This window comes from Equus asinus, chromosome 29 (genome assembly GCF_041296235.1).
Source record: "Equus asinus isolate D_3611 breed Donkey chromosome 29, EquAss-T2T_v2, whole genome shotgun sequence".
NCBI lineage: Eukaryota > Metazoa > Chordata > Mammalia > Perissodactyla > Equidae > Equus > Equus asinus.
In genome coordinates, this window is record NC_091818.1 from 22,448,775 (window position 1) to 22,462,718 (window position 13,944).

Here is a 13,944-nt window from a genome sequence, read left to right on the forward strand (position 1 = left end):
TCCGTCGCACTCCGGGATAATTCCTTGGCAGCACTCACTAACCGTTGTCAATAATGTCTACAGTGTTGAAAGTGGACACACTTAATGTTCCCCTTCCTTATGAGCCGAAGCGGCTGACTTCCTCTGGGCACGTCACAGATTTGTGTACAGTGCCTATCTCGCTAAGTCACAGATTTGCTAGCTTATTTCCTAAGTTATAGTTTACCATTTTACGAACTTAGGATACAGGGTGAAAGCTTCCAATTTAAAGACTGACTTTATGAGCTCCTGCCACTGTTGTAGCGGGGCATCTCGTTACTGCAGCCGTCTAGTGATATATCTTTAAATTTGTGTTTTCTATAAAAGTAATTGGATACATAGTTTTTTTTTTTTTTTTTTAAAGATTTTATTTTTTCCTTTTTCTCACCAAAGCCCCCCGGTACATAGTTGTGTATTCTTCGTTGTGGGTTCCTCTAGTTGTGGCATGTGGGACGCCACCCCAGCGTGGTCCGACGAGCAGTGCCATGTCCACGCCCAGGATTCGAACCGATGAAACACTGGGCCGCCTGCAGCAGAGCGCGCGAACCCAACCACTCGGCCACGGGGCCAGCCCCGGATACATAGTTTTTAAAACAACAAATAGTACAAAGCAATTTATAATTTTTAAAAAGCCCCAACAATTCCCTGCTTTCTACCTCTTCCCCTGAATCCCAGGACCCAGGGGCAGTGACTTCAGCTCTTTGTTTCTTCCTGCATTGACCTCTCTGTTTCTAAACATCACGCTGTGGCACAGCTAAGACTCCTGGGGCCCCCTCCATGGTCTTCCCCCTCAGCAGAGGGACTTAGAAACTCTGGCCTGAGTTTCCCATAGCTTCTTGTGCATATTTTTGTTTCAGTTCTCTTGACATTGTGTTAAAATTATCTGTATTGTCTCTCCCAGCTAGGCTGTTTTCTCCTTAGACAAAGCTCTTTTTTTTTTTTTTTGAGGAAGATTGGCCCTGAGCTAACATCTGTGCCCATCTTCCTCTATTTTCTCTGTGGGACTCCTGCCACAGCATGGCTTGACAAGCGGTGGGTAGGTCCACACCCGGGATCTGAACTGGCAAACCCCATGCCACCGAAGCCGAGCACGCAAACTTAACCGCTGTGCCACCGGGCTGGCCCCGCAAAGCCCTTTTTCTTATTCGTCTTTGTATCCCATATATCTGGCACAATACCTGGTATCTAGTTCCATGGATGAGATGAGGATGAACTCATAATCTTAATACAATGTACCTAACTACTGTTTTCTTACATGCAGGATTTCTGACTTCGGGTGAGTGAGTTTCTCTGTAAAGTAATATAGCAAAGCACATTAAACTGAACAGTCAAAGTATAATTAGATCACATCGCATTAAAAAATCTTTTTTCCTTTCAGCTCACTTAAGAAATACACGAATGAGTTGTCTCTGTCTTCTGAGCAGGAAGACATCCAGAGAAGTTGCTCTTCTCTGTGAAAACGAATGTACGCTGGTGGCATTTTTAATAACTTTTAAAAGTAGCAGAGTGTGAAGATACAGCCATTTTTATTGCAACTGAGGAAAGAGGCTTGATAAAAATATTAAAAGCAGCAGCCACAGAAAGCTTGAATTTTCTAAACCATTTAATTCTATTATTATTAGAAACTAGAAAGGTATAACAGGACCAATTTATCTCTATAAATTACAGAAGGATGTTTTGAATTAGAAAGCCGGTGGTAGAAAACAAATTTGTCCTATTTCTCTGGCTAATAATATATGTTATAATTGCTGAGATTTATCACAATATGTGATCTTATTAGACTTTGACTCAACTATATGGATATGTGTAACATATCCATGGGGAAATCCTGTACGTTGTTGACATGAGTTCATTTTGGCTGAGCTGGGAAAAGGGTCCTAATTTCTAACCTAAGTAAAATAAGTAAAAATGTATGTTTTTTTCCTGATTTCCCCCTACTTTTCTGTTACTTGGTTATATTGTCTAATTTGTTGGAATAAGTCTTTCTCAGTGCTGCTTGAAAGTTCTACTAACTGAGGTGGTTTTACCTTTTTACAGTGATTACTGTAGAAATAGAAGCTTCTCAACTGTCTGCATCCTGTGCTCCTGGGGAGATGGGATTGCGGGGCTCGCGGATGAGAAGGCCCTCTAATGCATGCGATTATTCCTCATGGCACATTCCACAGTGCTTTCCTACTTGTTTTAAAATGGAATGGTGGCAGTTGCTTAACCACAGTAATGAATTTTGTGAAATTGATTTTAATGAGTAATTTTCAGGCAAATTTAGTACAGACTAGAATTCCTCTTCTAAACGTATATCGCAGTTAACCATTTTTAGACTGAAATTAACCTTTGCTTAGGAAACACTTTATTCATAGACAGAACTAAACAAAACTATAAACCAGATTATAGGGTCATGTTTAAGATAATCGCGTAAAACATTTTTGTATATAAATGATGCTTCCAATAGAGATTTTATTTAGAAATCAGTTTGACCTATTTATTAAGACTTATCTCCTAATTACCTCCTCAAGCCATAGTTTAAGTGAATATTTTTTGTTCATCTAATTTGTCCCTCTGTGTTCCTAAAAGGAATAAAGCCACATTAAAACCCTCTGTCAGGTTTCCCCCACTTACCAGGCTATCCTCGGTTAGTTTAAATGTTGCCACCTCATCTCTTATCTTTATGAGACGAGTGGGATACAGAATCATCTGAATGTTATTGTTGCCAGATTTGAAATTGAGAATATTCTATTTTAGAGAATAATCTTTAGATTAAATGCATTCCTTGATTGTCTTTTAGGATTTAGAACAAATAAGAATCCAGAATATCAGAGGTTATCAGTAAGAGACAAAAGATAGCTTTAACTTTTCTTTAACTAGCTGTGTTAATTGCTAAACTAAACTTCTTGGAAAACAGAGAAGAAAAGTAATTGCCACATTGCGTAAATGAAGGTAATTTGGGTTTTTACACCTCACGACTAGAAGGAAGCCTTGAATGCCTCGATTGTGCCCAAACACCCATGTACTAATGTTTCAGTTGATCAAGCATTTGCACAAAATGCCTGCAAGTTCAGCTACTTCCTCTTAAATTCCAGGTCCTGCAGTAGACTGGTGGGCCCTTGGAGTTTGCTTGTTTGAGTTTCTAACAGGAATTCCCCCCTTCAATGATGAAACACCGCAACAAGTATTTCAGAATATTCTGAAAAGAGGTGACTCTTTTTCTGCTATTAAGATAGTTCATTTATCTCTGCATATTATTATCTTGAGCAACGATTAACAAGCTTATCTGTATATGTAGATATCCCTTGGCCTGAAGGTGAAGAAAAGTTATCTGATAATGCTCAAAGTGCAGTAGAAATACTTTTAACCATTGATGATACAAAGAGAGCTGGAATGAAAGGTAAGGTTTTGTGCTAATAAATTCTTTACTCTTGGTTTGTTTCAGGTGGTGCATGTTAATAATGATATCAAGTTCTTGTACAATACTACAGATGATCTGACTGCTAAATTGGTTTAAAAAAATTTATTTCTGCTCTCTGGTTTTGCATTGATGTATTTGTCCTTATTCCACATTAAAATTTAATGTGGTCAGTTTGCTATATTCACTTACTGAATTTTATTATTCACTCACTGAATTCTATTAATCTCAAGACGATACCTGAAACAATCTTATCTTGTCAGTGTCTTACATTTTTCAAAGCCTAATAAAGTTAACCATCAATGTACCGGAAGTTTTTTATCAAAATTTTCTATTCTGTAATTTCTTCTGCTTCATTTCTGAAACCATTATTGAGAAATGTATCAGGTGCTGGGTTGCCTCAAATAAGACAAATTTGGTACCTTGTGACCCATTCGGTGATTTTTTTTTCCAGTGCAAGGGATATGTTAATCTCCAGTTTTGAGTCTAGTAAATCTCATTAGCAGCTGCCTTAAAATCTTTTTCGTAACAAGGTATATAAAGAGACAAATGGAGCAGACCCCACGGCCTAGTGGTTAAGTTCAGAATGCTCTGCTTCGGTGGCGCAGGTTCAGTTCCCCAGGCACAGACCTGTACCACTCATCAGTGGCCATGCTGTGGCAGCGACCAACATATAAAATAGAGGAAGATTCGCATAGATGTTAGCTCAGGGTGAATCTTCCTCAGCAAAAAAAAAGGAGAGAGAGGGAGAGAAATAAGCATTATGTCCTAAAATGCATTTCCATGTGAAGTAGGGTATAGTTAGAAAAATGAGCTTTAGTAATGTGTCATTTGCATCAGCTTCTAGGTATTCTCTCTAGTAAGATCAACAGTTTATGTATTTATTTAACAGATCCTATAGAGTGACTTCTAGGTGCCAGGCAGTGTTGCTGCGGGCACTGGAGGAATGTGCAGGACGAACCAGGCTGAAATCCCTATGCTGGTAGAACTTAGGTTCTAGTGGAAAGACAGAAAGTAAATGAATACAGCCCTAACACAGTGCCCTCTAGCGGTGAGCACTATGAAACAACGATACAGCAGGGTGAGCCATACAAGTGATGGCAGGAGATTTTCTTTTCATAGAGCAGGAAGGACTCTGTGAATAGTGGAATTTGAGCAAAGACCTGTGTAAAGCGAGTGCACAGACATTTGAAAACTCAGCTCTAAAATTTACTTGGGGGCCGGCCCAGTGGCATAGCAGTTAAGTTTGTGCACTCTGCTTTGGCAGCCTGGGCTTCACCAGTTTGGATCCCAGGCGTGGACCTAGCCACGCTCGTCAGGCCAAGCTGTGGAGGCATCCCATATAAAATAGAGGAAAACTGGCACAGATGTTAGCTCAGTGACAATCTTCCTCAAACCAAAAGAGGAAGATTGGCAATGGATGTTAGCTCAGGGCCAATCTTCCTCACAAAAATAAAATAAAATAAAATAATTACTTAGGGCAGCAGATCTCAACAAGGATAATTTTGCTCCCCAAAGGACATTTGGCCTTGTCTAGAGACATCTCTGGTTGTCACAGCTGTGAGGGCATCTAGTAGAGGCCAGGGATTCTGCTCAACATCCTACACTGCACAGGACAGTCCCCACAACAAAGTATTATCCAGTCCCAAATGTCAGTTGTGCTCAAGTTGAGAAACTGTTGTTTAGAAAATGGCTATAATGTACTGTAATTTGCTCAAAATAAGTGGAGACAGAAGAAAAGCATTCTTACCAGTGACTTCACACTTCTGTTCTTTTGTTTAATGAACAGTTTACATAGTGAACTAGATGATCGGGGTATTCTTCAGTTAAAAAACAGTTGCTTCAACAGCTGTTTGTTTAGTTAATCTTAACCTAGGTCAGAATTCCTTTGTGGATTCAGTGTAAATAAATAGTTATGATGAGAGGGTCATAAAGCACCACATCACATCCAGATATCCCAGTTTAAGAGTTACTGCTACAGGTAACTAAAGCAATCCATGCTCAGCTAATTATTTTGAACAATTGAGAGACAAATTCTCTAAATGTGAATTATTTTTGCTATTTTATCCCTCTTCCTCCCAGTCTTTTAGTTTAGGGAAAGCTACTTGTAGACACATTAATTTCCCAACACATCACTCCCAATACAGACACATGATTCTTTCCTGTCTGTGTCCTCTTCTCCCAATATTTTCCTTAAATTTGAATGGGCTTTTTTAACTGTTTACTACCTTAATTGTCACTTCATTTTTGCCAACATCTTTATTGTTGCCTTATGAAGTAAATAGTTGAGAGGGGAGGTTATGCCTAGCAACCAAATAGCAGAGTGTGGTCAAAAGAGCATATTTTCATTTTAGTAGGTAGAAGAAATAGGAAAGATGACAGGTACTGAAAATGTAGTTAAAAAGCTAAGCAAAGTTGAGATTTTGTGGAAGCAGTAAGTGGAGGTGGAAGCAGTCAAGATTCAGGATGTGGCTGTAGTGCTAGATGGTTGCGTGTGGAGATGCAAGTCAGTGAAACTAAAGAAGTCAAAGAACCAGGAAGAGAATGTGTCATCCATGTATATTTTGAAATCACCATGAAGCGTAAGGATGAAGCACAGGGAAGGAAGCACAGGAGCAGAGGATGAGCTTCTTGCCAAAGATATCCAGGGCAATAGACAGTGCTAAGGACTGCAGAGACACAAACAGGTGGCAAGGACTTGGAATGAGAAATGGGGCAGAAGATCAGTGGTGCAGAAGCTGCACAGGGTAGCAGCACGTAGGCCAGCCTCTCATCTCTCACTGAGTCAGGGATTATGTGATAAGATGCAGGCAGTAAGAAAGACAGGCTTCTGTTAAGGCAAATCATTCACTCATTTGACAAATACAGACCAGGCATCTGTCATATGTCAAGTGATAAACAGATTGACACAGGGTGTGGCGTCGTGAAGTACGTGGTTGAATAGAGAGACAAACATTAAACAAAAGTCCATGAAATTGGCATAATAAAGTAGGGCAAGATGTATGTGACACATTCTCTTCATAATTCCTGTAAAACAGTGCTTTACTTAGGTAATGGTGTCGTAATATTCTGTCTGTGTGATATTTTTCCTAAGAGCTGAAACATCATCCTCTCTTCAGCGATGTGGACTGGGAAAATCTCCAGCATCAAACGATGCCTTTCATACCTCAACCAGATGATGAAACAGATACATCTTATTTTGAAGCCAGAAATAATGCTCAGCACCTGACGGTCTCTGGATTTAGTCTATAGCACATACATTTTCTCTTTAACCTTGTCTTATGGAATAAGGTAGCGTAATTATGTACTCCTAAATGCCAGATTGATCTAAGGGGAAAAAAAATCATTATTTTACCTGGATCAATGAGCTTTTAATGTATGTTACAGCTTCCACAGAGTTAAAAGGCTGACAAGAATATACTCAGTAACTTTTCTTAATCTCAGAGTTGTATATAGATCCTCAACGCTTTTTTCATCCTATTTATTTTGTTACTGCACTTTATGAAAATTAATGCATCAATAAAACTAAAAGACACTAACACTCTAGAGAAAGAGTGAGCCTCGAGCTTGATTTTCTTTCTCATCTCTTATTTCCGTCCACCATTCAGTTTGGTATTAAAATATCACAAACATCATACAGTTTTATTTTAATGTAATGTTTTATACATGATTGCCTGCAAAAGCTGTGGTCTCAAGGGCAATCATTCAAGCCTGCAATTGTGACTCCAAAAATGCAGCTGGAAAATTCCTTGACTCAGTAGTGTGACTCCTTTGGACAATGAGGAATAAACAAAAGGACTGAGGTTTAGCTTACTTCAATGTGAATACAGTTTTGCTGCCTTGACTGCTTTGGTGCTTTCTCTACAATATATGTTTGTTTAAAATAGGACTGGAAAGCTTAGGGGTGCTTGATACCCTGCAGCAATTTTAACAACTTGTTCAACCTTAATAAAACACGTGATGGTTTACGTCTTAAAATAATTTAAAACGTATGCAGCATTATCAGCAACAGCCTGATCCTTAAAAAAGAACAAAAAATAATTTGCTTAATAAATGTAATTGTAACATACTTCAATACATCAATATCATTCTTTTAAATATATATATATATATGCGCTAAGATTCAGCTTCACAAGTCATATCTTAAATTCATTGAGGCTTTCAGCATACTTACCCCCCAAAAGAGCAAAGTTCAAATTTAAACATACCATATGTAAATTTTCTGCTAATCTATTAAACACTGTTGTTCCTTTTGCACACTGGCTTTAGTGTTTTTACTTTGCATTACTATCCCAGTAAGAGCCCTGTTATTAATGTAGTTGATAAAGATAATATGAGTTTAAAACTGTTACCATGAAAGACCATTATAACCAGAGCTCTATAATTGAATCCATGGTTTAATGGTTTTCCTGAGTTTGTCTTAGTATTGACTACTTAGATTTAATGCTCCTAATAGTCACCTCTTCTAGTAAAATGTTCGAAATACAGTTGTTCGAACTTTTTCAATATAAATTACATCCTTCCCTTAAATTAGGGAAAAGCACAGGAATATTGATCACCCTTTTATGGTTTTTTCAAGTAATGGAAAAGAACAGTGGGCTTTGGAATCGAGTACAAATGGTTAAAGCCATTGTTCTGCCACATTAAAAGACCCTGGGCAGCTTAACCTCTGCGCTGCTGACTGTCCACCTGTACAGTGCAGGTTAATAATAAGGAACAAGCCAGTTCCTTAATGGGACTGCCAGTATAGAATAAAGAAAAGAATACTCAAAAAAATTTCAAGAGTTCTCAAGAATATGATAGTAGAAATGAAAACTAAATAGAAAGATTCAAAGTTGAAGAAATTTCCCACAAAGCAGAATAAAAAGACAAAGATGGAAAACAGGAGAGAAAAGATCAATTTCAAGGATATGTTCGGGTGGTTCAATATCCAAATAACAGGAGCTCCAGACAGAAGGAAAGGAGAAATGGAAAAGAAATTATGAGTAAAATCAATCAAGAACATGTTCAGCACTGAAGGACATACATTTGCAGACTGCAAGAGCCAAATGCTCAGCATGAAAAGAACAATACTGGGGTAGATTGGATTCTTGTTCCCAATCCACTCCACACCCTTGTCATGGAACAGTGCAGCATTTCCAACAGACTAGTAGTTGGAATGTTTCCCCATCCCATTGATCTTGAACTTGGTCACATGACTAGCTTTGGTCAATGGAAGGTTAGTAGACACTAAGCATGCTGGTCCAAGGAGGAAGAGGAGGCATGTGGAGCAGAACTGAACTTAAACTACAGCCTACCTTTGCCAAACGTAGCTGAGTCCAGCATAAGCACAGCTTACCCAGAGACCCAGGAGCAAGGGACAAATGCTTCTGAACTATTGCATTTTGAGGTCATTTGTTACATAGCATCCATCATTGCAGCAAATATCTTTTCTATACATACCAAGTTATAACACAGTGAAATTTTAGACATTGGGGCGAAGAGAAGATCCTTCCTACAAGCATTCAAAGAGGAAGAAAAAAGACTGGTGTGCGATAATAGAAAATATATATATATATTGCCTCCCTGGTTCGTGGCACAGAGTTCCTAAAACCCTTATAATTTTCTAAGTGGTAAGAGCATCGTTTGTTCTAATATTTGCTCTTTGACCCCACTTCTTGCTCCTAAATCCCTTGGAATTTCCTGGGTGACAGAAGTGTCTTTTGTTCTAATGGGGCGACTCTTGGTGGGCTCCTGGATGGAGGCTGGGCACCAGAGAGACCAAGCCATGATTAGACGTTTGGAATTTCCAGTCCCACGCCCCATTCTCCAGAGAGGGGAGAGGGGCTGGAAATGGAGTTAATGATCGATCATGCCTATGTGATGAAGCTTCCATAAAAATCCCACAAGTACTGGGTTTGAAGAGCTTCTGGGCTGGTGCACCTGTGGAGGTACTGGGAGAGCAGCTGTGCCCAGAGGGCGTGGAAGCCCTGCGCCCCTTCCCACGTACCTTGTGCTGCGCATGTCTTCCATCTCAACGCTCATCTGTATCCGTTACCATGTCCTTTATAATAAACTGGTAAACAGTAAGTAAACTGTTTTCCTGAGTTCTGTGAGCCATTCTAGTAAACTAATTGACCCCAAGGAGGGGGCTATGGGAACCTCTGACTTACAGCTGAATGGTCAGAAGCACAGGTAACAAACTGGGCTCGTGACTGAAGTCTGAAGTGGGGACGGGGCACAGTCTTGTGGGACTGAACCCTTAACCTCTGGGATCTGACACCATCTCCAGGTAGCTAGTGTCAGAATTAAGATAAATTGTAGGACACCCACCTGGTGTTGCAGAATTGCTTGGTGTGGGGGAAAAACCCACATCTGGTGTCTGAAGTGTGAATGTGAACAGTGTGAGAGTAAAGGAAAAACAAGCGAGTTTTTTCTATACAACCAAGCATCTGACATGTCTTCAAACCTCTTAACAGTTATAACTACAAAAAAATAAGCAACAGGGTGACGTCTTCAAACTTACGAGAGGAAGAATAAAGACATTTTCACACATGCCAAGTCCCAAAATATTTACTTCCTACACACTCTCTCTCTGAAAGACCCTGGAAATCATCTTCCTTCAAAATAAGAGAGTAAACCAAAGGAAGAAGAATACATTGAATAAACGAAGCAGACTACTTAACAGGAGGGAGGTAAAAAGAACCCCAAGGCTGATGGTCAAGTTGGAACTTAGGATAAGGACTATGTGCCAGGCATCAAGGGCAGCAAGTTCAGAGCAGGTCAAAAACCTCCAGGACACCTCATCAGATATCTGAAATTGACAGAGAATCTGGCGTATCTGAATGTCTTGATAGGTTATTTAGACAACTGAGGGAGAATTAAGGATTGAATTATTGATAAGTATAAAGAAAGCTAAGCAAATGAAAAATAAGACAGTTAACTCCAGCAATAATAAAAAGCTGTGTGGGAAAGAGAAAACAATCATAGGTTAGGAATTGCTCAGTTGTGAACAGTGTTTTCATGGTCCTAATAATGTGAACCCTGAATACTGATCTAACCATAATTATAATACGGATGTGTTGGGAGAAAATTCTCGAAGGCTCTCTTGCATTTCTGCATGTCCTGCAAGTGAGGCACTGACTGCCCTTCATCCTGGACCATCTTTTCAAAGATGTGTGTACAGTGAACAGCCATGGAAGATAGAGATTGCAGTAAATGGTAGGATACTTACCAAGAGAATAAAGATTAAGGTCTCTCTCTGGAGTAGAGTTCAGGCCTGCTTCCTACCCACTATAAAAGATTCAGGTTCCCTAAGGTCAGAGTCCCTGTCCTGTAATGCACCCCGCTGCATGTGCGGGGGTCATCTGGCCTCTCTGCACCATCCTTGGGAACTGGAGCTTGGAGCATGAGTATAAAAATGCTGATCCTCTGGCTCCTAATATTGCTATGTGTAACAAACTCTTCACAGTTCTTGACAAACTGTATTTCAAAGTGGGGAAATGAAAGGGATACACATGAGCAGCAAACGTAAAGGAAGGAAAAACAATGAAACCTTCCATTCCAGTAAGAGGAAGTAAACAGATAATTCCTAAAACAGAAATACCAAAAAGTAGCAGTTCAAACATATTATTTAGGACCTTGGAGGTAAAGTACCAAAATAATCAGCCAAAAGTGATAAAAGTATTTGAATCTGGGGAAGAAAATTGCAGCAAAATCCTTGAGAAAAGAGATAATATCCAGAAGATATGTGAAAGAGACTGGCTCTTGTTTAAAAAAAAAAAGATATCTGTACCGTTGCACCAGTTCCCAGTATCTGTCTCTTCATAGCACTTTCAAAACCTGCAAAAGGGAGCTGGATTTTATGTCTTCTTGTCCTGCTTCTGTAAAAGTACTGAGTGTGAAATAATAAAATGATTATTACCATCACAAAGAGCTATCAGTTACTAAGTACTTACTGTATCCTGAGCACTGTTGTATGCATTTTACAAGTATTAACCCTATGAGATATTTCTATCCAAATTTTATAGATGAGGAAACTGAAACACAAGTTAAGTGGCTTTCCCATGATTGCACAGAATTCGAACCTAGACAGTCTGGCTCCAGAACCCGCAGTCGGTCCTGAGAATCAAGAGCTACCTCTACTAGTCAGGACACCAGTGGCAAGTGTCAGAAACCTAATTTAAACTAAGTAAGAACGGAAACTTATTAACTCATGTAAATAAGTTGTATGAAGAGAGGGGTAGTGTTTTCAGAGATAACAGGATTAAGGGACTTGAATTCACTGTTTCTGACTCTTGTCTAAGTTCCCAGGTCTAGATGTTGGCCTTATTATCAAAGCTCCTCCAAGTGGCAAGATATACGGCCCCAGAAACGCTAGGGTAAAAACCCTACATGCTATAATTCAAAGAGAAGGAGCGTGTAACAACAACGAGATACCACTAAACACCTATGAGAATGGCTAAGAGCCACAACATTGACAACCATCAAATGCTGGCACAGATGTGGAACAAGAACTCTCATTCACTACTGGTGGGAATGCAAAATAGTACAGCCATTTGGGAAGACCGTTTGGCAGTTTCTTATAAAACTAAACATACCTTTACCATATGACCCAGCAATCACATCCCTTGGTATTTACTCAAATGAGTTGAAAACATGACCACACAAAAACCTGCACACACGTTTATAGCAGCTGTATTCATAATTGCTAAAATTTGGAAGCAACCAAGATGTCCTTCAATAGGTGAATGGATAAATAAACTGTGGTATATCCATACAATTAAATACTATTCAGTGCTAAAAAGAAATGAGCTATCTAAATCAACAGTCAGCAAACTACAGCCCACGGGCCAAATCTGGCCCCCTGCTTGTTTTGCAAATAAAGTTTTATTGAAACAGAGCCATAAAAAATATAAAAAGAAATGAGCTATGAAACCAGAAATTATATGGAGGAAACTTAAATGCATACTGCTAAGTGAAAGAAGCCAATCTGAAATGGCTGCATTCTGTATGATTCCAACTACGTAACGTTCTGGAAAAGGCAAAATGCTCTCTCTCCTAGCTTCGTGAAATAAATCCAGAGAATAACTCTGACTGCCTCACTGATGGTCATATGCCCACCCCTGGGACTGGGACTGTGTTCAGGAGAATGGGATATACACTGGCCAGGTTTGAGTCACATGTCCATTACTGTGGCTTGCGGTGGTGCAAGAATGGGCAGAGTTGGGTGTTCCATTTAGCAGTGTCACCGGAATCACCTGATTTAGAGTGGAGGAAGAAGCACTCTCCAAAGGGAGGGACAGAGAGTGGTGCCGTTATCAAAAGGAGGAGGAAAGGGTGCTAGGCAGAATAAAAATGTAACAATGGCTACATCCTCACCTGTATTATGTATGTATTTAAGAGTTCTAAGGGGCACATATGTATGGTGATGTGTAAAAACTAGACTGTTGGCAGTGAACACGATGCAGTCTATACTGTAACGGAAATAGAGTGATGTACACCTGAAATTTACACAACGTTGTAATCTAAAATGACCTCAACAAAATAATTTTTTTAAAGTTCTCTTTTGTTTTAAAAAGAAAAAGGACATTTATCACTTTCCAGCTTATAAAGTGTGGTACCACTGGGAAAGAAGATTGATGGAGAGAAAGTCAGCAGGAAAATAAAGGTTGAGAACAGAAAGGAAAAAGAAATAGAGAAAGGAGAACTGAAGAGGGGGCATTACAGGCCAAAAGACATGGCCTTTACTATCATGTATGGGCAAAATTAAATATATAAATTAAATCTCTATAAACCGGAATAATTTTATTCTTTAAACAATATTTTTTATAGACAAAGACATAACTCTGAGACCCAGTTTTAGCCAATGAGATGGAGAGGGAATGACCTGTGTGAGACTTCCAAGAAAGTGACTGATGCCTGATCAGCTAAATCTTGCCTGCCTGCAAGGGAGACATTAGACCTAGATGCACAGCAGCCATCTGGCAAGCGTGAAGACAAAACCCACACACTAAAGATGGCAGAACAGAAAGACGGAAGGAAGCTGTGTCCCTAATGGCATCGTAGAAGCAAGCTTACCCGCCCTGGACTTCCTACCTCCGGACTTCTCGTATGAGAAAAAAGCCCAAAACCTATTTGGCCAAGCCACTGTAGTTAGGTTTCTATTACACTGACATCTTAAATGATCCAAACAGCTAACGTCACTTTGTCACTATCTGTAGAAGTACAAGGTGTAGATTTGTATTAAAAACACAAAACCCTCTTACCGTTTTCCACCTAAGACCAACTGTATGTATTTAAGATGGCTGATTAAGGGGGCACTGAGTGGCTGTGGGAAGCTATCTATTTGGTATAAGAACTGAAACTAAGATTTTGACTAAATCAAAAACATTCTCAACCAAATGACTAAATGAGTTAAACTTTATCCCAGCTTCTGATTTTTATAAAATTATATGTAATAGCACAGCTTTATTTCGAAAGAGGCATGACTGCTTTCCATGAATTCCTATTTATTCTCATTTAATCCTTAATATATAGTCAGTGAA

At 39.3% G+C, this 13,944-nt stretch overlaps 1 protein-coding gene across 5 annotated transcripts in view; it reads left to right on the top strand.

The window, feature by feature from the left end:
* MASTL (microtubule associated serine/threonine kinase like) overlaps positions 1-13,944 on the top strand; it is a 42,706-nt gene that overhangs the window by 26,134 nt on the left and 2,628 nt on the right. The window contains exons 10-13 of one of the 5 annotated variants that reach the window (XM_070501060.1): positions 1,280-1,294; positions 3,096-3,209; positions 3,299-3,400; positions 6,513-6,980. In XM_070501060.1, the coding sequence (XP_070357161.1) occupies positions 1,280-1,294; positions 3,096-3,209; positions 3,299-3,400; positions 6,513-6,670 (389 nt within the window). In that variant the 3' untranslated portion in view covers positions 6,671-6,980. Of the gene's footprint in view, positions 1-1,279; positions 1,295-3,095; positions 3,210-3,298; positions 3,401-6,512; positions 6,983-13,944 lie in introns of those variants that run through there. The other 4 variants (XM_070501061.1, XM_070501063.1, XM_014868240.3 and 1 more) reach the window with 4 other exon arrangements.